General features: G+C 43.8%; 1 protein-coding gene across 2 annotated transcripts; it reads right to left on the reverse strand.

The window, feature by feature from the left end:
• Window positions 1-4486: 4486 nt before the first annotated feature.
• On the reverse strand, window positions 4487-24085 carry gcc1 (GRIP and coiled-coil domain containing 1). 2 transcript variants are annotated; one of them, XR_004558738.1, is made up of 4 exons: window positions 24001-24085; window positions 17415-18490; window positions 4923-6327; window positions 4487-4860 (listed from the first exon to the last, which is right to left on the reverse strand). XR_004558738.1 is itself a non-coding variant. In XM_034163573.1 (3 exons), exons 2-3 carry the CDS (start codon window positions 18405-18407, stop codon window positions 5038-5040), a joined length of 2283 nt encoding a protein of 760 aa, XP_034019464.1. In that variant the 5' UTR covers window positions 18408-18490; window positions 24001-24085; the 3' UTR covers window positions 4487-5037. The 2 variants fall into 2 exon arrangements, 1 of the variants encoding a protein (XP_034019464.1); XM_034163573.1 differs by having other exon boundaries at window positions 4487-6327.
• Between the last annotated feature and the right edge of the window lie 311 nt (window positions 24086-24396).

Genomic DNA, 24396 nt, shown 5'->3' on the forward strand with positions numbered 1-24396 from the left:
AAGCCTAATCTTAAAAGTAGAGAGGGTGTCTGTCTCCCTGATCTGAATTGGGAGCTGGTTCCACAGGAGAGGAGCCTGAAAGCTGAAGGCTCTGCCTCCCATTCTACTCTTACAAACCCTAGGAACTACAAGTAAGCCTGCAGTCTGAGAGCGAAGCGCTCTATTGGGGTGATATGGTACTACGAGGTCCCTAAGATAAGATGGGACCTGATTATTCAAAACCTTATAAGTAAGAAGAAGAATTTTAAATTCTATTCTAGAATTAACAGGAAGCCAATGAAGAGAGGCCAATATGGGTGAGATATGCTCTCTCCTTCTAGTCCCCGTCAGTACTCTAGCTGCAGCATTTTGAATTAACTGAAGGCTTTTTAGGGAACTTTTAGGACAACCTGATAATAATGAATTACAATAGTCCAGCCTAGAGGAAATAACCAAGAACCAGTGGACCAATTCAAGAGCCAGCAAACCAAGAACCAGTGGACCAATTCAAGAACCGGTGGGCCAATTCAAGAACCAGCAAACCAAGAACCGGTGGACCAATTCAAGAACCGGTAGGCCAGTAACAGTGGACTGATCTATATGATAATAGCCAAGTGGGGGGGGGGTGTGTGTGTGTGTGTGTGTGTGTGTGTGTGTGTGTGTGTGGCTTTGATCACGGACAAACCAGGGAGAGCTGACATTTGCCATTTGGTATGTTTGTGTATTTTGGGTCAAGGATGAATGCTGCAATGGATCTGAACTTGCACGCTGTTGCAACAGGGGGCAGTAAGTCATCTTCATATTAAGTGTAAGTGCTTAATTTTATTTAGTAAGTTCAATGTAAGTAACTAATATAACTGTAAATACGTTAAAAATATAGGGATGACACAAAGTGAAAACACTTATTTCCATTGTGGTCCATTTAAAAATGGCAAAATAGAAGTAAAAATAGAATAAATAATAGTGTGTATATGACAAGAACCTAAACAATTTATAAATACATCAAGATAGTAAATTAACATTAAAACTTACATAATTAACAGCAAATAAAAGGGCTGAGTTGTTCTTCTAAAAATTGTTGATGTCTAAGTTTCTGGAAACATTCTGGACTCACACATCATTCTAACTCATAAAATCTTGGCTTAATTTATTGCCACCCTTGAAAAATGTCAGATACCTATTTTATAAACATGACCCAATCTAGAGTCCATGGATCCCCACGGACAACACACTAGTATGGTTCATATTTATCATAAGTGTGTTCTTTGGTTGATCCCTGACACTTTTCTTTATGACTTGTGGGGGCCGAGGGGACATGTCCTCTCCTAAGGACTCTTCTTGCTGTACAATAATATATAAACTCACATTTTTATTCACACTTTATGTACACACACACTTTTACACATTGTAATTATGGGGTGTTGTGAGTATAGTTTTTTTTTATTTAATTCAATTCAAAATCACAACAGAGTTGCCTCAAGGCGCTTCATACAAGTACAGTCTAACCTTATTAACCCCCAGAGCAGCAGTGGTAAGGAAAAAAAACTCCCTCTGAGGAAGAAACCTCAAGCAGACCAGACTCAAAGGGGTGACCCTCTGCTTGGGCCATGATACAGACATAAATTACAGAAATAATTCGCAGAACAAATATGCAAATATGGGAGTTCATTCCAGTTCACAGGACGGGAGGCCTGCAGAAGAAGACACCACACCCATCTCTGGATGGAGCTGCACCTCAAACAGAGAGAAAACAACTGAATCAGGCATCAGAAAGACAAGAAATACTGTATAATTTGTCAGCATTAAACAACAAGAAAAACAAGAAATACTAAGGTGATTGCCGGCCACTAGCCCTAAACTTCACTAAAAGACCCAGAATTTAGGTAAAGTTGAGGCCGCGACACGCTCCAATTACTAATAAAATGAATTTAAAAGAGTAAAAAGTGTAAAACAAAACTATACCAGTATGCTGCCATATGAATAGAATCTGACTGTTTTATTGACGCAGGGAGATCATTCCACAGAACAGGGGCACGATAAGAGAAAGCTCTGTGACCCGCAGACTTCTTATTCACCTTAGGGACACAAAGTAGTCCTGCACACTGAGAACGCAAAGCCCGGGCCGGTACAATTCAATTCAATTTCAATTTTTTTTTTATATACAAAAATAAATAGGTACATAAGGTTTAATTATGTCAACTAGGTAGGGAGGTGCCAATTTTATAGGTTAGTAGCAGAACCTTAAAATCTGATCTCACTGCGACAGGAAGCCAGTGAAGAGATGCCAAAATGGGTGTAATGTGGTCAAACTTTCTGCTTCGTGTCAAAAGTCTGGCTGCAGCATTTTGAACCAACTGGAGACCCCTAATGCTAGACTGCGGTAAACCAGAAAATAGAACATTGCAGTAGTCCAGTCTAGAACAGATAAACGCATGGATCAGGGTCTCAGCATCAGCCATAGACAGGATGGGACGAATCTTCACTATATTTCGCAGGTGGAAGAAAGCAGTCCTAGTAATATTTCTAATGTGGAGACCAAAGAACAACGAAGGATCAAAAATTACCCCAAGGTTCCTCACTTTGTCAGTGTGATGTATGAGACACGATCCGAGGCTGAGTGTTAACTGGTCAAATTGATGCCGATGTCTCACTGGACCAAGAACCATCATTTCAGTCTTATCAGAGTTTAAAAGGTGGAAATTTCTAAACATCCAGCTTCTCACTGATGCAAGGCAATCTTCTAAGGATTTTATGTAAATGAGATTACCAGCAGTTATTGGCATGTATAACTGAGTATCATCAGCATAGCAGTGAAAGGTAATCCCAAAACGCCGCAATATGTGCTATATAAAGGGAGAAAACCAGGGGGCCTGAGGCGGACCCCTGTGGAACCCCAAATTTCATGTCACTACGGTTATTGGTAGTGATACTGTACAAAACACAGAACGACTGGTCAGGTATGACATCTACCATGCAAGGGCACTCCCAGTAATCCCAAAATGATTCTCCAGCCTGCCAAGTAAAATATATGATGATCCACCAGAACTGTAGTGGTGTCCAAATCCATTGTAAGCAGAAGATCATGCAGCACTTTAGTGAGAGCCGTCTCTGTGGAATGATATGTTCTAAAAGCAGACTGCAGCAGCTGAAAGAGATTATTCTCAGTAAGATAGTCTATGAGAATTTTGATGACAAAAATGTATTTAGTCCATTTTGGAATTAGGCTGGAACATGATAAAATGTGTAAAAAGTGAAGCGCTGTGAATACTTTCCGGATGAACTGCATAACTGATAAGGACAGAAGTAAAAGTAAAATCAGGGGGACTGCAGGTAAATGAAGTATTTTGTTTGTTTTAAACACAAAATTCATACTGATTCCAGATGTTGCTTTGATATTTTATAATCTATTTAAGGAACACAAATTTTGATTCAAATTGAATTAAATACAAGTTCAAAAATAATTTCATACAGCAAGTGTCATCCTGATCAGGACTCCTGAACCTCGGCACAAGCTCTGGACCTTTTTCAGGTCTCTTGTATTCACCGTTACTGCCACCCACTCATTTCAAATTCTTTCAATTTCTAAACCCACTTGTACCAATTCAGGGTTACGGGGGCAGAGCCTATCCCAGGGGTGGCAGAGAGGGGCAGGGGTTCACCCTGGACAGGACGCGAGTCCATCGCAGACCCACGTTCAGACAGACTAACAGACACACCTAAGGTCAGGTTTAAAGTTTACAGTTCACTGAACCTGTGTGTGGGCAACATTGTTGCCTCCCAGTGAGAAGGTCACAGGTTCAATTCCCACCTGGGCCTTTCTGTGTGGAGTTTGCCTGTTCTCCGGGAGGAAGCTGGAGCACCTGGAGGGAACCCACTCAAACATGGAGAACATGCAAACTCCAACCAGAGTTTGCAAACTCCAACCGGCTTGCGGTCTTTCTCAGCTGTCAGTCTCTGAAGCCTCACAGCAGACATGCTCCCAGAAGAGGAAGCTGTGGACAATGAACAATGTGACCTTCTGTCACGTAACCCACATGGAGACCTGACCACCATATTGTCCCTTCCTGGTTCTTGCTGAAGAGTTTTTGTCTCTGTGATGATGGAAGTTGTGGTTCATCATCCAATGTCCATTACTCGATGGAGGCAGCTCCCTCAAAAAGCTGCCAGGCGCATGTCTCACAGCAGATGTTTTTACCTCTACACACGTACAGCGTTGAGGACAATTTGTGACCTGAACCTCATAGACAGAACGGACACATAAATGATTCTTCATCTTCTGTTTTGCAATGATTTCCGGTGTCGTTTTATTTTGAATGAACCTTTCCTTAACTGGTTTGCCTACTGGCTTGTTTCAGCCTTGAAAGCCCATGTCCCTCTGTGCCAGTAGGTTTTACACCATTTGCCAAGTCTACTCCCACTGTGTCTTTCTTGTGATGTCTCTGTGCCGACTAATGTTTTGTTGCAGAGTTTCCTCTTTTTTCCCACCTCTTTGTAAGTTGAACTCTGCAGCCTGCTTATCGAGTCCACTGTCTCATCCCTGCTGGATTGACCTTGGCTTCATAACCACTTTGTTCTTGCATGCCAACCAGCCAGGATCCTTGGGTATAACCAACAGACCGGTTCTTATCAAAGCAGTGTTATCTTTCCCAGGTTTTTCCCAGTGATATTAAAACAAAGAACCAGAAACACACAATAACAGGGGTGAGTCCAAAGTTTGTCAAAGTGGTTACCAAAACCAAGGCCCAAAACCCAGGAGAATCCATAAACAGAGTTCTCGATACAAAGAGGTGTGGAAAAAAGGACAAGCAAACTGCAGCAAGACTGGTCAGCAAGGAGACATCAAGAGAAAGACACAACGTGAGTAGACTTGGCAAAACTGGCCTGTTGGTCTTTCAAGCTGGGATCCTTTGGTTGGCATGTAAGACCAACAGGCCAGTTCTGACCCTGGACAGTGTCTGGGGTAGTATCGCTGTAGTGTACCCAGGTTTGTGTCCAAACAGCTCTGTCTGGAATATTTGAGGAGAAGTTCAACCCTGAAGCCACCTTTGGTCTCTGCGTTTATCTTTTTACTGTTGTCCACCAGTTGTGTCCATGCAGCCGCAGCACCGCCTGCTTCTCCTGTGGGCTGAAGTGCAGGATGGTCAGGATGGCGTTCAGCGTCTGCTGCCGTCCACTGCTGTCCTGCAGTGTCAGGAACTTGAAGAGGACATTCTTAAGGTACTCCAGGTTTGCACCCTCCCGCCGCTGGTCTCTCATCAATTTGTCCAACTGGCCTCGGAGTCTCGTTGTCTCCTCTTCGTGTTGCTCGCCGTTAGCAATGAGCTTCGCCTGGAGCTGGTGAATGTCATCTTCCAAGCAATGCTTCTGGCCGCGGAGCGAGCTGATCTCCACCTCCTTCCTGGCCAGCTGCTCAGCGTACAGGAGCAGTGTGGGCTCGTTGGGCGTGGCCAGTCTCAGGGCCTGGGTGATGACATCATTCTCGTCCGGGGCGGATGCTTCCACGGTGTCTGCTGCAGCTTTGAAGTCGGCCATCTTGTCTGTGTCGGCGCTCTGGCTGCAGGTCGTGACGGCAGATCGAAGCATCTCCAGCTCTCGGTCCTTCTCCATGAGCAGAGCCATGGTGCGATCCCGCTGTTTATGAAGCTCCGCCTCCAGCCGCAGCAGGTTCTCTCTGTGCACTGACTCGATCTTCTCCAGCTCGGCTCTGTGACTCTGCTGCAGCGCCGCCGTGCGCTGCTGCCGCTCCTCCAGCTCGCGGCGGTGCGTGACCTCGGCCTCGTCGCTCTGGATACGCAGGTTGATGTATTTCTCTTTCAGCTCCGCCAGCTGGTCGCGCACCTCCTCCAACTCTTTGGCCAGGCAGCCATCTTTGGCGTTCTTGTTTTTCAGTACCACCTGTGCTCTCAACTTGTAGCGTTCAAACTCTTCCCTCAGCTGCTTCAGCTCCTGCTGGTAGTACAGCGCAGACGTCTTCTCGCCGTCCTCATGTCCTGCCGTTTCTGCAAGTGTGTCCATGTCCATTATCTGCTCAGGACTTTTCTGAGCTGCCAGCAGCAACTTCTTCACCTTCTCCAGCTTCTCCTTCAGTGCTCCCACATCCAGGTTCGCCTCGTCCACATTAAGGTCAGAGGTTGTCCTGCTGGAGGCAGCAATGGCAAGAGTTTTATTTTCAGCATCGAGCTGCAGGAGGCGCTCTCTGAGGCGCTGTGCCGTCTGCTGGTCCCTCTGCCGAGCCTTCTCTGTGGCTCCGAGCAGCTCAGAAAGCTCCGACACGCGCTGCTCCAGACCAGCTGCCCGCAGCTCCTCCGCTCGAGCGCGCTCATGGACACGCTCCTCCGCCTGTGCTGCCTGAACGGACACAAGAACACCAGAGATGTCAGAGACACAGCAAGAGTGAAATAATCACAAAAATGAGAGAATCCAACAACTCAAATTTTCTTCTCGGACTGAATGGACCCCAGGTGGACTCCAGTTAAGGTGTAGAAACATCTCAAGGACGATCAGTGGAAACAGGAGGCACCTGAGCTCAGTCTGAGCTTCATGGCAAAGACTGTGAATACTTAGTTTTTTATTTGTTTCTTATATTTAATTTGCAAATTTGTGTCAAAATTTGAGGAAAAAATGAATTTCAATAATTTTGGAATAAGACTGTAACATTAAAAAATGTGGAAAAGTGAAAACTTTCCAGATGCTCCGTGTGGCCTTTTGACAGCTCAACTGACAGAACTCCGTCTTAGTGACGAGGAACTTTAATCCTTTAATGTGTGTGTGGACGAGAGGGAGCCAAGTGGAACAGTGCGGTTACAGATGAGTTTAAATATTTGGGGTCAACTGTTCAAAGTAATGGAGAGTGTGGTAGAGAGGTGAAGAAAAGAGTGCAGGCAGGGTGGAGTGGGTGGAGAAAGGTGGAAGGAGGGATTTGTGACCGAAGAATATCAGCAAGAGTGAAGGAGAAAGTTTACAAAACAGTAGTGAGACCAGCTATGTTGTATGGTTTAGAGACAGTGGCACTAACAAAAAGACAGGAGGCAGAGCTGAAGATGTTGAGATTCTCTTTGGGAGTGACAAGAATGGACAAGATTAGGAATGAACATATCAGAGGGACAGCTCAGGTGGGACGATTTGGAGACAAAGTCAGAGAGGCGAGATTGAGATGGTTTGGACATGTGCAGAGGAGGGACCCAGGGTATATAGGGAGAAGGATGCTGAGGATGGAGCCACCAGGCAGGAGGAGAAGAGGGAGACCAAAGAGGAGGTTCATGGATGTGCTGAGAGAGAGAGCTTTTTCCTGGTTCTCTCCCTCAGCCCCAACCAGTCCCAGCAGAAGACTGCCCCTCCCTGAGCCTGGTTCTGCTGGAGGTTTCTTCCTGTTAAAAGGGAGTTTTTCCTTCCCACTGTCGCCAAGTGCTTGCTCACAGGGGGTCGTCTTGACCGTTGGGGTTTTTACGTAATTATTGTATGGCTTTTGCCTTACAATATAAAGCGCCTTGGGGCAACTGTTTGTTGTGATTTGGCGCTATATAAATAAAATTGATTGATTGATTGAGAGAGGACATGCAGGTGGTTGGTGAGACACAGAGGACAGGGTGAGATGGAAACGACTGATCTGCTGTGGCGCCCCCTAATGGGAACAGCCGAAAGAAGCTTGTTTTTAAGTAAAGTAGTGTTAAAGCACCACCTTGTGGCTGTGGTGGGAGTAGCAGTTCATGAAGCTGTGAGATGATAATCTCGTGGTCAGATTAGAAAAAATGACAGAGAATTTGAGAAAATACATTTACAGAAAGAAGCCAACAGATAATCAATACTCAAACAGCTTCAACATTGATCAGAATAAAAGCTTTTGTGGCTCTAAATCAATATGTCAGACTAAAACTGCTCATCAGACCTTGGAATTCCTCTGCAGAGGGACGGATACGCTGAGAGGTGTCCCGCCTGTCCAGGATCAATAACTGATCAATCAGCTCCCACCAATCAATCAATCAATCAACTTTTTCTTGTATAGCGCCAAATCACAACAAACAGTTGCCCCAAGGCGCTCCACATTGCAAGGCAAGGCCATACAATAATTATGAAACACAGTCTACGTCTAAAGCAACATAACCAAGGGATGGTCAGGGTCACCCGATCCAGCCCTAACTATAAGCCTTAGCGAAAAGGAAAGTTTTAAGCCTAATCTTAAAAGTAGAGAGGGTGTCTGTCTCCCTGATCTGAATTGGGAGCTGGTTCCACAGGAGAGGAGCCTGAAAGCTGAAGGCTCTGCCTCCCATTCTACTCTTACAAACCCTAGGAACTACAAGTAAGCCCGCAGTCTGAGAGCGAAGCGCTCTAATGGGGTAATATGGTACTACGAGGTCCCTAAGATAAGATGGGACCTGATTATTCAAAACCTTATAAGTAAGAAGAAGAATTTTAAATTCTATTCTAGCATTAACAGGAAGCCAATGAAGGGAGGCCAATATGGGTGAGATATGCTCTCTCCTGCTAGTCCCCGTCAGTACTCTAGCTGCAGCATTCTGAACCAACTGAAGGCTTTTTAGGGAACTTTTAGGACAACCTGATAATAATGAATTACAATAGTCCAGCCTAGAGGAAATAAATGCATGAATTAGTTTTTCAGCATCACTCTGAGACAAGACCTTTCTGATTTTAGAGATATTGCGTAAATGCAAAAAGGCAGTCCTACATATTTGTTTAATATGCGCTTTGAATGACATATCCTGATCAAAAATAACTCCAAGATTTCTCACAGTATTACTAGAGGTCAGGGTAATGCCATCCAGAGTAACGATCTGGTTAGACACCATGTTTCTAAGATTTGTGGGGCCAAGTACAATAACTTCAGTTTTATCTGAGTTTAAAAGCAGGAAATTAGAGGTCATCCATGTCTTTATGTCTGTAAGACAATCCTGCAGTTTAGCTAATTGGTGTGTGTCCTCTGGCTTCATGGATAGATAAAGCTGGGTATCATCTGCGTAACAATGAAAATTTAAGCAATACCGTCTAATAATACTGCCCAAGGGAAGCATGTATAAAGTGAATAAAATTGGTCCTAGCACAGAACCTTGTGGAACTCCATAATTAACTTTAGTCTGTGAAGAAGATTCCCCATTTACATGAACAAACTGTAATCTATTAGACAAATATGATTCAAACCACCGCAGCGCAATGCCTTTAATACCTATGGCATGCTCTAATCTCTGTAATAAAATTTTATGGTCAACAGTATCAAAAGCAGCACTGAGGTCCAACAGAACAAGCACAGAGATAAGTCCACTGTCCGAAGCCATAAGAAGATCATTTGTAACCTTCACTAATGCTGTTTCTGTACTATGATGAATTCTAAAACCTGACTGAAACTCTTCAAATAGACCATTCCTCTGCAGGTGATCAGTTAGCTGTTTTACAACTACCCTCTCAAGAATTTTTGAGAGAAAAGGAAGGTTGGAGATTGGCCTATAATTAGCTAAGATAGCTGGGTCAAGTGATGGCTTTTTAAGTAATGGTTTAATTACTGCCACCTTAAAGGCCTGTGGTACATAACCAACTAACAAAGATAGATTGATCATATTTAAGATTGAAGCATTAAATAATGGTAGGGCTTCCTTGAGCAGCCTGGCAGGAATGGGGTCTAATAAGCATGTTGATGGTTTGGATGAAGTAACTAATGAAAATAACTCAGACAGAACAATCGGAGAGAAAGAGTCTAACCAAATACCGGCATCACTGAAAGCAGCCAAAGATAACGATACATCTTTAGGATGGTTATGAGTAATTTTTTCTCTAATAGTCAAAATTTTGTTAGCAAAGAAAGTCATGAAGTCATTACTAGTTAAAGTTAATGGAATACTCAGCTCAATAGAGCTCTGACTCTTTGTCAGCCTGGCTACAGTGCTGAAAAGAAACCTGGGGTTATTCTTATTTTCTTCAATTAGTGATGAGTAGAAAGATGTCCTAGCTTCACGAAGGGCTTTCTTATAGAGCAACAAACTCTTTTTCCAGGCTAAGTGAAGATCTTCTAAATTAGTGAGACGCCATTTCCTCTCCAACTTACGGGTTATCAGCTTTAAGCTACGAGTTTGTGAGTTATACCACGGAGTCAGACACTTCTGATTTAAAGCTCTCTTTTTCAGAGGAGCTACAGCATCCAAAGTTGTCTTCAATGAGGATGTAAAACTATTGACGAGATACTCTAACTCCCTTACAGAGTTTAGGTAGCTACTCTGCTCTGTGTTGGTATATGACATTAGAGAACATAAAGAAGGAATCATATCCTTAAACCTAGTTACAGCGCTTTCTGAAATACTTCTAGTGTAATGAAACTTATTCCCCACTGCTGGGTAGTCCATCAGAGTAAATGTAAATGTTATTAAAAAATGATCAGACAAAAGGGAGTTTTCAGGGAATACTGTTAAGTCTTCTATTTCCATACCATAAGTCAGAACAAGATCTAAGATATGATTAAAGTGGTGGGTGGACTCATTTACTTTTTGAGCAAAGCCGATAGAGTCTAATAATAGATTAAATGCAGTGTTGAGGCTGTCATTCTCAGCATCTGTGTGGATGTTAAAATCGCCCACTATAATTATCTTATCTGAGCTAAGCACTAAGTCAGACAAAAGGTCTGAAAATTCACAGAGAAACTCACAGTAACGACCAGGTGGACGATAGATAATAACAAATAAAACTGGTTTTTGGGACTTCCAATTTGGATGGACAAGACTAAGAGACAAGCTTTCAAATGAATTAAAGCTCTGTCTGGGTTTTTGATTAATTAATAAGCTGGAATGGAAGATTGCTGCTAATCCTCCTCCTCGGCCCGTGCTACGAGCATTCTGACAGTTAGTGTGACTCGGGGGTGTTGACTCATTTAAACTAACATATTCATCCTGCTGTAACCAGGTTTCTGTAAGGCAGAATAAATCAATACGTTGATCAATTATTATATCATTTACCAACAGGGACTTAGAAGAAAGAGACCTAATGTTTAATAGACCACATTTAACTGTTTTAGTCTGTGGTGCAATTGAAGGTGCTATATTATTTTTTCTTTTTGAATTTTATGCTTAAATAGATTTTTGCTAGTTATTGGTGGTCTGGGAGCAGGCACCGTCTCTACGGGGATGGGGTAATAAGGGGATGGCAGGGGGAGAGAAGCTGCAGAGAGGTGTATAAGACCACAGCTCTGCTTCCTGGTCCCAACGCTAGACAGTCACAGTTTGGAGGATCCCAAAAAATTGGCCAGATTTCTAGAAATGAGAGCTGCTCCCTCTAAAGTGGGATGGATGCCGTCTCTCCTAACAAGACCAGGTTTTCCCCAGAAGCTTTGCCAATTATCAATGAAGCCCACCTCATTTTTTGGACACCACTCAGACAGCCAGCAATTCAAGGAGAACATGCGGCTAAACATGTCACTCCCGGTCTGATTGGGGAGGGGCCCAGAGAAAACTACAGAGTCCGACATTGTTTTTGCAAAGTTACACACCGATTCAATGTTAATTTTAGTGACCTCCGATTGGCGTAACTGAGTGTCATTACTGCCGACGTGAATTACAATCTTACCAAATTTACGCTTAGCCTTAGCCAGCAATTTCAAATGTCCTTCGATGTCGCCTGCTCTGGCCCCCGGAAGACAATTGACAATGGTTGCTGGTGTCGCTAACTTCACATTTCTCAAAACAGAGTCGCCAATAACCAGAGTTTGATCCTCGGCGAGTGTATCGTCGAGTGGGGAAAAACGGTTAGAGATGTGAACGGGTTGACGGTGTAGACGGGGCTTCTGTTTAGGGCTACGCTTCCTCCTCACAGTCACCCAGTCAGCCTGCCTTCCCGACTGCACGGGGTCTGCCAGGGGGGAACTAACGGCGGCTAAGCTACCTTGGTCCGCACCGACTACAGGGGCCTGGCTAGCTGTAGAATTTTCCACGGTGCGGAGCCGAGCCTCCAATTCACCCAGCCTGGCCTCCAAAGCTACGAATAAGCTGCACTTATTACAAGTACCGTTACTGCTAAAAGAGGCCGAGGAATAACTAAACATTTCACACCCAGAGCAGAAAAGTACGGGAGAGACAGGAGAAGCCGCCATGCTAAAACGGCTAAGAGCTAGTAGCTACGCTAAGCTAGCGGATTCCCAAACAGGGAATCCGACACTAGACAGGCTGTGGAGCAGCACAGGTAACGCACGACAACAGTGCTAAAATAAAATAAAAATCCACTAGACAGGCTGTGGAGCAGCACAGGTAACGCACGACAACAGTGCTAAAAAATAAAATAAAATAAAATAAAAATCCACTGGACAGGCTGTGGAGCAGCACAGGTAACGCACGACAACAGTGCTAAAAAAAATAAAATAAAAATCCACTAGACAGGCTGTGGAGCAGCACAGGTAACGCACGACAACAGTGCTAAAAAATAAAATAAAATAAAAATAAAAATCCACTGGACAGGCTGTGGAGCAGCACAGGTAACGCACGACAACAGTGCTAAAAAAAAATAAAAATAAAAATCCACTGGACAGGCTGTGGAGCAGCACAGGTAACGCACAACAGTGCTAAAAAATAAAATAAAATAAAAATAAAAATCCACTGGACAGGCTGTGGAGCAGCACAGGTAACGCACGACAACAGTGCCAAAAAACAAAACAAAAATCCACTAGACAGGCTGTGGAGCAGCACAGGTAACGCACAACAGTGCTAAAAAATAAAATAAAATAAAAATAAAAATCCACTGGACAGGCTGTGGAGCAGCACAGGTAACGCACAACAGTGCTAAAAAATAAAATAAAATAAAAATAAAAATCCACTGGACAGGCTGTGGAGCAGCACAGGTAACGCACAACAGTGCTAAAAAATAAAATAAAATAAAAATAAAAATCCACTAGACAGGCTGTGGAGCAGCACAGGTAACGCACGACAACAGTGCCAAAAAACAAAACAAAAATCCACTAGACAGGCTGTGGAGCAGCACAGGTAACGCACAACAGTGCTAAAAAATTAAATAAAATAAAAATAAAAATCCACTGGACAGGCTGTGGAGCAGCACAGGTAACGCACGACAACAGTGCTAAAAAAAAATAAAATAAAAATCCACTAGACAGGCTGTGGAGCAGCACAGGTAACGCACAACAGTGCTAAAAAATAAAATAAAATAAAAATAAAAATCCACTGGACAGGCTGTGGAGCAGCACAGGTAACGCACAACAGTGCTAAAAAATAAAATAAAATAAAAATAAAAATCCACTGGACAGGCTGTGGAGCAGCACAGGTAACGCACAACAGTGCTAAAAAATTAAATAAAATAAAAATAAAAATCCACTGGACAGGCTGTGGAGCAGCACAGGTAACGCACGACAACAGTGCTAAAAAAAAATAAAATAAAAATCCACTAGACAGGCTGTGGAGCAGCACAGGTAACGCACAACAGTGCTAAAAAATTAAATAAAATAAAAATAAAAATCCACTGGACAGGCTGTGGAGCAGCACAGGTAACGCACGACAACAGTGCTAAAAAAAAATAAAATAAAAATCCACTAGACAGGCTGTGGAGCAGCACAGGTAACGCACAACAGTGCTAAAAAATAAAATAAAATAAAAATAAAAATCCACTGGACAGGCTGTGGAGCAGCACAGGTAACACACAACAGTGCTAAAAAAAAAAATAAAATAAAATAAAATAAAAATAAAAATCCACTGGACAGGCTGTGGAGCAGCACAGGTAACGCACGACAACAGTGCTAAAAAAAAATAAAATAAAAATCCACTAGACAGGCTGTGGAGCAGCACAGGTAACGCACGACAACAGTGCTAAAAAATAAAATAAAATAAAAATAAAAATCCACTGGACAGGCTGTGGAGCAGCACAGGTAACGCACGACAACAGTGCTAAAAAAAAATAAAAATAAAAATCCACTGGACAGGCTGTGGAGCAGCACAGGTAACGCACAACAGTGCTAAAAAATAAAATAAAATAAAAATAAAAATCCACTGGACAGGCTGTGGAGCAGCACAGGTAACGCACAACAGTGCTAAAAAATAAAATAAAATAAAATAAAATCCACTAGACAGGCTGTGGAGCAGCACAGGTAACGCACGACAACAGTGCTAAAAAAAGAAAAAAAAAATCCACTAGACAGGCTGTGGAGCAGCACAGGTAACGCACAACAGTGCTAAAAAATAAAATAAAATAAAAATAAAATCCACTAGACAGGCTGTGGAGCAGCACAGGTAACGCACAACAGTGCTAAAAAATAAATAAAATAAAAATAAAAATCCACTAGACAGGCTGTGGAGCAGCACAGGTAACGCACGACAACAGTGCCAAAAAACAAAACAAAAATCCACTAGACAGGCTGTGGAGCAGCACAGGTAACGCACAACAGTGCTAAAAAATTAAATAAAATAAAAATAAAAATCCACTGGACAGGCTGTGGAGCAGCACAGGTAACGCACGACAACAGTGCTAAAAAAAAAATAAAATAAAAATCCACTAGACAGGCTGTGGAGCAGCACAGGTAACGCACAACAGTGCTAAAAAATAAAATAAAATAAAAATAAAAATCCACTGGACAGGCTGTGGAGCAGCACAGGTAACGCACGACAACAGTGCTAAAAAATAAAATAAAATAAAAATAAAAATCCACTAGACAGGCTGTGGAGCAGCACAGGTAACGCACGACAACAGTGCCAAAAAACAAAACAAAAATCCACTAGACAGGCTGTGGAGCAGCACAGGTAACACACGACAACAGTGCTAAAAAAAAATAAAATAAAAATCCAAGTCCGGCTGAATCAATCAAACTAGTTCGGGGCGTACAAACAAAGAAAAGCCGCTTTCTGATGTTCTGATGGCTGTGACCCGTCTGTAACTGTCTGTGATAAACGGTCTTTCAGGCTGTGGTTACCTGTGGTACAGTTTGGACTCACCTTTTTTTTTTTTTTGGACTCACCTCTCTGTTCATTTGCTAACTTTTCTTACTGATACATTACAACATGAATAGTGAACAATTTAGAATGTGAATAAAAGTTCTCGTCTTCAGCATTTTTTTTCCAGACACGGTTTAAGTAGCGTTACGTCTGTTACATTCAGACAATTTACAGAAATGACAAAATTTTCCAAACGGTGAAAGTTGTTTGAAGTGTGCGCTGGTATTTTCTGGAGTTCAATACTTTTACTGTATGATATCATTATTTGGATGCAGACGGGAATTAAGAAAATCTGACTTCAGAGAACTTTATCAGGTGAAATACAACGTTACGTGTGTTACAAAAAAAAAAAAAAGTCTGAAAGGAGTTTTCCTTTATTTTCTAGAAATTATTTCACACTTTTCAACATTTGTTTTTGGATTTGAAATGTTCATCAACAATAAACGTTCCTCTTTGGTGACTTTTGCACAATTTCCTTTCAAACGGCTTTGCACCTGGTTTCCAGTCGGCCTGTATACGACTTGACAGAGATTCATTCAGAAACCATTCGAAGACTTACTGCTGTACGGATCCTGGCCACGATAGGAAAGAAACTATTTTCAGATTTATACAGTAAAACACATATAATGGATTCAGGTGGACCAGCGAATTTTGTCCGTTATAACTGAAATCTGTCATTTGTATAAAATGGAAAAAATGCGTTACATGTATGTAACGGATTAGTTACAGTCAGGAGGCGCCAAACAGTGTACGGAGAAGTTACACAGAAGTACTTTGGTGCTCGTCAGGGTAAAGATGAGCTCGGGTCCCAATGCCACCACTGTGCAGTCTGCCAAAGACTTTAGTGATGTAGCCCAGAAATGTGGGCCTGAGGTCAAGGTCATGCACATTCCCCAGTCTGAAATATCTGAGTTCGTTAAGAGGGAGAATCCGTGGTCTGGTGTCCTGGTTGCCCCTGGTATGGACTGTATTTATATCGCGCTTTGCCATCTACATCAGATGCTTAAAGTGCTTTACAATAATGCCTCACATTCACCCTGATGTCAGGCTGCTGCCATACAAGGTGCTGACTACACACTGGGAGCAACCAGGGGATTAAGGACCTTGCCCAAGGGCCCGTAGTGATTTGGGGTTTTGTGCTCTTCGGTGTACAGATGGTTCAGTGTGCAGCTCGTTCCATACCGACACAGACGATGAACCTCTGGTTTCTGTATTTATAAGGTTTGATGGTGCACCTTCCCTGGTGAGGTGATTCAGATCATAGATGATGACACGAGGGTGAAGAAACCTGAAAGGAAGGGCACCTGGTCTTGGCCAGTGATCACAGGCCTGAAAAAATATGCTGCTGATCAGACAAATGATGAGAAGGTTTTTTTTTTTAATGGAGGTAAATCTAGAAATGAATCGGGTTTAAAAACAGGGTTACACCACCTCCTCTGACCCGATCGTAATTTCGATCGGATTGGGCTGTTTACATGGCGTGACTTTGATCTGATTGTTCAGTCTGGTTACTTTTGGTCCATGTAACCGCAGCTAGTGTTGGAGTTCTTCATTGCTTCAGTCTCAGTGGAATCCAGATGGTCTTCAAAAAACTGTGCCTCGATGAAGGTGCGCTGCTCCTTCAAAGTCGCAGATCGCAAGGAGGCTAAAGCTACCTTGAGTGACTGGAGCGTCTTGCTGTCCTGACCAGCTTTGCTTGTCAAACTGTCTACTGTTGTAGCATGGGCTTTTTCAAAATGACTGATGTAGATCGAAGGAGAAAAATTGACTCAGTTGTTGGAAAAGTTGGCAAGAGTGAAAGCGCTAAGCAGCCATCTTGTCTGCAGGTCACATGACCTCCATTTTAAATTCACTTTTAAACGCTGCTGGCTCCTCTCAGACTGTCGTTGGTCTCTGATGTCTTTGCTAATGCTAGCTAGGCCTGTTTGTCAGGCCTCAGTGTAGTCCACGTCCCCCGCCGCGCCCTAAGCTCACCTCCATCTCGCTCGGCATCCTCCTCCTGGGTCGCGTCCGAAGCGCCAGGCTGTTTCATTGTATTACTTTGGCCTCTGCGCTTCCTTCCACCGCTCATGGTATTTAGCGCATTTCTGTGTCGAGTTGTATACTTTTGGTGGTTTAATTCGATGGACAACAGAGAGCCGTCCTCTAAGCAGACTCTCAGTGCACCGTCTTGCTGGACATCCCAAACGCACCACTTCAATTAATACGTTCATCGTAGTACATCGTGGACTTAAAAAACATCATATTGTAATTTGCGTAATTATTACAGAAGCGCATTTAAAACGGGGGAAATGTGATTAATTTCACTGCAGGTCAATATTCAGTAAAGAAACTACAGTTCTCATTTAAAAAAAAGGTTATTCTGGAGCTGAGAAAGATCTGCGTATTTCACTTCTGACCAACTCACAGAACAGAAGGCGGTAATACATACTCCTGGCCAGTTGGTGGCAGACAAACTTTAGAAAAGAGGCAGAGACAGCAGAAGACAAGAATGAGGACGGGACTGTGCTGTGTTACCTTTCTGATCTCGTGGTGGACTTGCTGCTGGTACTGGTCCTTCAAGTGCTCGAGCTTCATCTGCAGCTCCTCCACTCGCGGGTCCGGTTGGTTCTTCTCCGCCTCGGTCTCCTGGAGTCTTCTCAGCGCCTCGTCTCGCTGCTCGCTCACCTTGTCCAGCTGGTCCCGGAGCGCGGCGCCCTCTTTGGCTGCCTGCATAGCTTCGAGCAGTGCGGTGTTGGTGTCCTCCAAGCGGAGCTCCGTGTCTTGGCGGAGGCCTCGCTCCTCCTGCAGGAGCTTCTGCAGCTCTCGGAGCATGAGGGCGTGGTCGCCCTGCTCCTGTTCCCTCTCGTGCTGCTGAGTGATGACGCGAGCTTTGCTCTCCACCAGCTGTTCCTGCAGACTTGCTAACTCCGCCTCCCACTGCCTCTCGCTGGCCTCCAGCTGCTCCTGGAGCTCCTCCAGCTCCTGCTTCAGTTTCCTCTTGTCCGCTTGAAAGCTGGCCTCCATCCGTGACTTTTCTTGCGTGACGGTGGCCAGAGAGCTGGTCAGCGTGCTGAGCTGGCTCTTCAGCTGAAGCACTCTGCTGACGGGCTGCAGCGCCGCCGTCCCCTCGGTGTTGCTCTCAGGCTCCGCGGTGTCTCCATGCTCTGATTCATGCTCGTCCTCGGCCTGCTCGCCCCTGCTGGCGCCCTCGCTGTTAATACTGGTGGCCGTTTCCAGCGAGGCAGCGGTGTCTAGACTGTCCTCGCTGTGGAGGGAGCAGTGGTCCTCCGCCAGCTCAGCAGCAACCATGTTCCCGCCACACTGACTGAGGTCCACCTCCTGAGACACACTCAGGACCTTCAGACTGGCTTCCAGAGCCTCCTTCTCCTTCAGAAGACTCTTGTAGGCCCGGACCACATCCCTGAAGCGGGTCTGGTATTGGACCAGCTGTTTTTTCTGAGTCTCAATCATGTCCAGGAGCTCCTTTTTGCTGGGGCCACCCCCAAAACTCATCCCAAATTTATCCATGTCAGCTGCTGAAACTGTCAGTCTTTAAACCCAGAAAATGGGAAAACCAATCTTAGCGGAGATCCCTCATCTTGGACTTGATCCTGAAACAACACACAGAGACGACACGAACAATGCCAAAGGTCATCACCTGCAGAAGAGGAGTTTTTTTGTCCACATTATTTTAAGACCACAGGGAAATGATTAAGTTTTGATTGAAGCAAAACTATGTTGTTAACTGGGTCATTTAGTCAGGCCGGGTCAGAACCCAGTCAGGCCTGATCAGAACTCACGCACACCCCAGTCAGGCCGCATCAAATCAAATCAATTTTATTTATATAGCGCCAAATCACAACAAACAGTTGCCCCAAGGCGCTTTATATTGTAAGGCAAAGCCATACAATAATTATGTAAAACCCCAACGGTCAAAACGACCCCCTGTGAGCAAGCACTTGGCTACAGTGGGAAGGAAAAACTCCCTTTTAACAGGAAGAAACCTCCAGCAGAACCAGGCTCAGGGAGGGGCAGTCTTCTGCTGGGACTGGTTGGGGCTGAGGGAGAGAACCAGGAAAAAGACATGCTGTGGAGGGGAGCAGAGATCGATCACTAATGATTAAATGCAGAGTGGTGCATACAGAGCAAAAAGAGAAAGAAACACTGCATCATGGGAACCCCCCAGCAGTCTAAGTCTATAGCAGCATAACTAAGGGATGGTTCAGGGTCACCTGATCCAGCCCTAACTATAAGCTTTAGCAAAAAGGAAAGTTTTAAGCCTAATCTTAAAAGTAGAGAGGGTGTCTGTCTCCCTGATCTGAATTGGGAGCTGGTTCCACAGGAGAGGAGCCTGAAAGCTGAAGGCTCTGCCTCCCATTCTACTCTTACAAACCCTAGGAACTACAAGTAAGCCTGCAGTCTGAGAGCGAAGCGCTCTATTGGGGTGATATGGTACTATGAGGTCCCTAAGATAAGATGGGACCTGATTATTCAAAACCTTATAAGTAAGAAGAAGAATTTTAAATTCTATTCTAGAATTAACAGGAAGCCAATGAAGAGAGGCCAATATGGGTGAGATATGCTCTCTCCTTCTAGTCCCCGTCAGTACTCTAGCTGCAGCATTTAGAATTAACTGAAGGCTTTTTAGGGAACTTTTAGGACAACCTGATAATAATGAATTACAATAGTCCAGCCTAGAGGAAATAAATGCATGAATTAGTTTTTCAGCATCACTCTGAGACAAGACCTTTCTGATTTTAGAGATATTGCGCAAATGTAAAAAAGCAGTCCTACATATTTGTTTAATATGCACATTGAATGACATATCCTGATCAAAAATGACTCCAAGATTTCTCACAGTATTACTAGAGGTCAGGGTAATGCCATCCAGAGTAAGGATCTGGTTAGACACCATGTTTCTAAGATTTGTGGGGCCAAGTACAATAACTTCAGTTTTATCTGAATTTAAAAGCAGGAAATTAGAGGTCATCCATGTCTTTATGTCTGTAAGACAATCCTGCAGTTTAGCTAATTGGTGTGTGTCCTCTGGCTTCATGGATAGATAAAGCTGGGTATCATCTGCGTAACAATGAAAATTTAAGCAATACCGTCTAATAATACTGCCTAAGGGAAACATGTATAAAGTGAATAAAATTGGTCCTAGCACAGAACCTTGTGGAACTCCATAATTAACTTTAGTCTGTGAAGAAGATTCCCCATTTACATGAACAAATTGTAATCTATTAGACAAATATGATTCAAACCACCGCAGCGCAGTGCCTTTAATACCTATGACATGCTCTAATCTCTGTAATAAAATTTTATGGTCAACAGTATCAAAAGCAGCACTGAGGTCTAACAGAACAAGCACAGAGATGAGTCCACTGTCTGAGGCCATAAGAAGATCATTTGTAACCTTCACTAATGCTGTTTCTGTACTAACCCTCTTCAAATAGACCATTCCTCTGCAGGTGATCAGTTAGCTGTTTTACAACTACCCTTTCAAGAATTTTTGAGAGAAAAGGAAGGTTGGAGATTGGCCTATAATTAGCTAAGATAGCTGGGTCAAGTGATGGCTTTTTAAGTAATGGTTTAATTACTGCCACCTTAAAAGCCTGTGGTACATAGCCAACTAATAAAGATAGATTGATCATATTTAAGATCGAAGCATTAAATAATGGTAGGGCTTCCTTGAGCAGCCTGGTAGGAATGGGGTCTAATAGACATGTTGATGGTTTGGATGAAGTAACTAATGAAAATAACTCAGACAGAACAATCGGAGAGAAAGAGTCTAACCAAATACCGGCATCACTGAAAGCAGCCAAAGATGATACGTCTTTGGGATGGTTATGAGCAATTTTTTCTCTAATAGTTAAAATTTTATTTGCAAAGAAAGTCATGAAGTCATTACTAGTTAAAGTTAATGGAATACTCAGCTCAATAGAGCTCTGACTCTTTGTCAGCCTGGCTACAGTGCTGAAAAGAAACCTGGGGTTGTTCTTATTTTCTTCAATTAGTGATGAGTAGTAAGATGTCCTAGCTTTACGGAGGGCTTTTTTATAGAGCAACAGACTCTTTTTCCAGGCTAAGTGAAGATCTTCTAAATTAGTGAGACGCCATTTCCTCTCCAACTTACGGGTTATCTGCTTTAAGTTGCGAGTTTGTGAGTTATACCACGGAGTCAGGCACTTCTGATTTAAGGCTCTCTTTTTCAGAGGAGCTACAGCATCCAAAGTTGTCTTCAATGAGGATGTAAAACTACTGACGAGATACTCTATCTCACTTACAGAGTTTAGGTAGCTACTCTGCACTGTGTTGGTATATGGCATTAGAGAACATAAAGAAGGAATCATATCCTTAAACCTAGTTACAGCGCTTTCTGAAAGACTTCTACTGTAATGAAACTTATTCCCCACTGCTGGGTAGTCCATCAGAGTAAATGTAAATGTTATTAAGAAATGATCAGACAGAAGGGAGTTTTCAGGGAATACTGTTAAGTCTTCTATTTCCATACCATAAGTCAGAACAAGATCTAAGATATGATTAAAGTGGTGGGTGGACTCATTTACTTTTTGAGCAAAGCCGATAGAGTCTAATAATAGATTAAATGCAGTGTTGAGGCTGTCATTCTCAGCATCTGTGTGGATGTTAAAATCGCCCACTATAATTATCTTATCTGAGCTAAGCACTAAGTCAGACAAAAGGTCTGAAAATTCACAGAGAAACTCACAGTAACGACCAGGTGGACGATAGATAATAACAAATAAAACTGTTTTTTGGGACTTCCAATTTGGATGGACAAGACTAAGAGTCAAGCTTTCAAATGAATTAAAGCTCTGTCTGGGTTTTTGATTAATTAATAAGCTGGAATGGAAGATTGCTGCTAATCCTCCTCCTCGGCCCGTGCTACGAGCGTTCTGGCAGTTAGTGTGACTCGGGGGTGTTGACTCATTTAAACTAACATATTCATCCTGCTGTAACCAAGTTTCTGTTAGGCAGAATAAATCAATATGTTGATCAATTATTATATCATTTACTAACAGGGACTTAGAAGAGAGAGACCTAATGTTTAATAGACCACATTTAACTGTTTTAGTCTGTGGTGCAGTTGAAGGTGCTATATTATTTTTTCTTTTGAATTTTTATGCTTAAATAGATTTTTGCTGGTTATTGGTAGTCTGGGAGCAGGCACCGTCTCTACGGGGATGGGGTAATGAGGGGATGGCAGGGGGAGAGAAGCTGCAGAGAGGTGTGTAAGACTACAACTCTGCTTCCTGGTCCCAACCCTGGATAGTCACGGTTTGGAGGATTTAAGAAAATTGGCCAGATTTCTAGAAATGAGAGCTGCTCCATCCAAAGTGGGATGGATGCCGTCTCTCCTAACAAGACCAGGTTTTCCCCAGAAGCTTTGCCAATTATCTATGAAGCCCACCTCATTTTTTGGACACCACTCAGACAGCCAGCAATTCAAGGAGAACATGCGGCTAAACATGTCACTCCCGATCCAATTGGGGAGGGGCCCAGAGAAAACTACAGAGTCCGACATTGTTTTTGCAAAGTTACACACCGATTCAATGTTAATTTTAGTGACCTCCGATTGGCGTAACCGGGTGTCATTACTGCCGACGTGAATTACAATCTTACCAAATTTACACTTAGCCTTAGCCAGCAGTTTCAAATTTCCTTCAATGTCACCTGCTCTGGCCCCCGGAAGACAACTGACTATGGTTGCTGGTGTCGCTAACTTCACAACTTCACATTTCTCAAAACAGAGTCGCCAATAACCAGAGTTTGATCCTCGGCGGGTGTGTCGCCGAGTGGGGAAAAACGGTTAGAAATGTGAACGGGTTGGCGGTGTACACGAGGCTTCTATTTAGAACTACGCTTCCTCCTCACAGTCACCCAGTCAGCCTGCTTTCCCGGCTGCTTGGGATCTGCTGGGGGACAGCTAACGGCGGCTAAGCTACCTTGGTCCGCACCGACTACAGGGGCCTGGCTAGCTGTAGAATTTTCCAAGGTGCAGAGCCGAGTCTCCAATTCGCCCAGCCTGGCCTCCAAAGCTACGAATAAGCTACACTTATTACAAGTACCGTTACTGCTAAAGGAGGCCGAGGAATAACTAAACATTTCACACCCAGAGCAGAAAAGTGCGGGAGAGACAGGAGAAGCCGCCATGCTAAATCGGCTAAGAGCTAGTAGGTAGCTGCGCTAAGCTAGCGGATTCCTAAAAACACACAAAGTGAATAATGTGTAAATAATTTATAGGTGATTCAGCAGAAGGAGTGCTTTAGTTAAGGCACGTAAAGATTACACTGGGAAACAAATCGTAATCTAGATAACTAGATCAATCTAACTGCGCAGATTAAACAGCTAACAGATACAGCAAAACACCACTGTGCTCCGGAACAGGAAGTGATACAATACCGCAGTGAGAGCCAACCAGATCAGAACCTACACAGACCCCAGTCAGGCTGAATCAGAACACACGCAGTCCCCAGTCATGCTGGATCAGAACCCCCGCACACCCATTTCAGGCCGGGTCAGAACCCACGCACACCCCAGTCAGGCCGGATCAGTCCCCAGTCAGGCCGGATCAGAACCCATGCAGTCCCAGTCAGGCCGGATCAGTCCCCAGTCAGGCCGGATCAGAACCCACACAAAACCCAGTCAGGACGGATCAGAGCCCAGCCAGGCCAGATTAGAACCCATGCAAACCCCAGTAAGGCCAAATCAGTCCCCAGTCAGACTGGATTAGAACACATGCACACCCCAGTCAGGCTGGATCAGTCCAGATCAAAACCCACGTAGTCCCCAGTCATGCTGGATCAGAACCCCCGCACACCCATTTCAGGCCGGGTCAGAACCCATGCAGACCCCAGTCCGGATGAATCAGAGCCCAGCCAGGCCATATTAGAACCCATGCAGACCAGGCCGAATCAGAACGCAGTCGGTCCGGATCAGGACCCAGTCAGTCCCCAGTCAGGACGGATCAGGACCCAGTCAGTCCCCATCCCAAATAGTCAGAAACCTGTTTGAACCGAAACAATCGCGTTTTGAAACAGCTTCCATTAGTGGGTTCTGATTTTCTGTTGAGGTGAATCTGGACGGGTTTGGGTCTTACCGGTCAAACAGAGCACAGCTGAGCAGAACCGCATCAGTAAGCAACTGATCCGGATCGAACAAACCGCAGCAGCGACGTGTTCGTCTAAACAGGAAGTAAAACGGTGATGCATTCACAGACCGCCGGAATTAAAACTACTTTAGCTGCTTTGTTTGTATTTACAGTATGACAACCTGATAGATTAGTGATCTTAACTTCCACCTTTTACAGAAACAAACAGTCTAATAAACGTCTTGAAAACACTGCGGAAATCACATTTTTTGAGCATATTGTGTTTTGCTGCGACATAAAGTTGAACTATTATGTGGAAATAAGTCTTCCTCTTCAGTGTCACACTTTGACGTTAGTTTGTTCACCTTGAAAAAAAAAATTTCAAAGCGTCTGAGTTGTACAGTT

The sequence above is a fragment of the Thalassophryne amazonica genome, chromosome 22 (assembly GCF_902500255.1).
Source record: "Thalassophryne amazonica chromosome 22, fThaAma1.1, whole genome shotgun sequence".
Classification (NCBI taxonomy): domain Eukaryota; kingdom Metazoa; phylum Chordata; class Actinopteri; order Batrachoidiformes; family Batrachoididae; genus Thalassophryne; species Thalassophryne amazonica.

Excerpts from the sequence above, each read along its gene's own strand:
- gcc1 (XM_034163573.1), bottom strand. The coding sequence starts at position 18,407 with ATGGATAAATTTGGGATGAGTTTTGGGGGTGGCCCCAGCAAAAAGGAG. Across the intron at positions 6,328-17,414 it reads TCCACCACGAGATCAGAAAG|GCAGCACAGGCGGAGGAGCG; the intron begins GTAACACAGCAC and ends GTGTCCGTTCAG.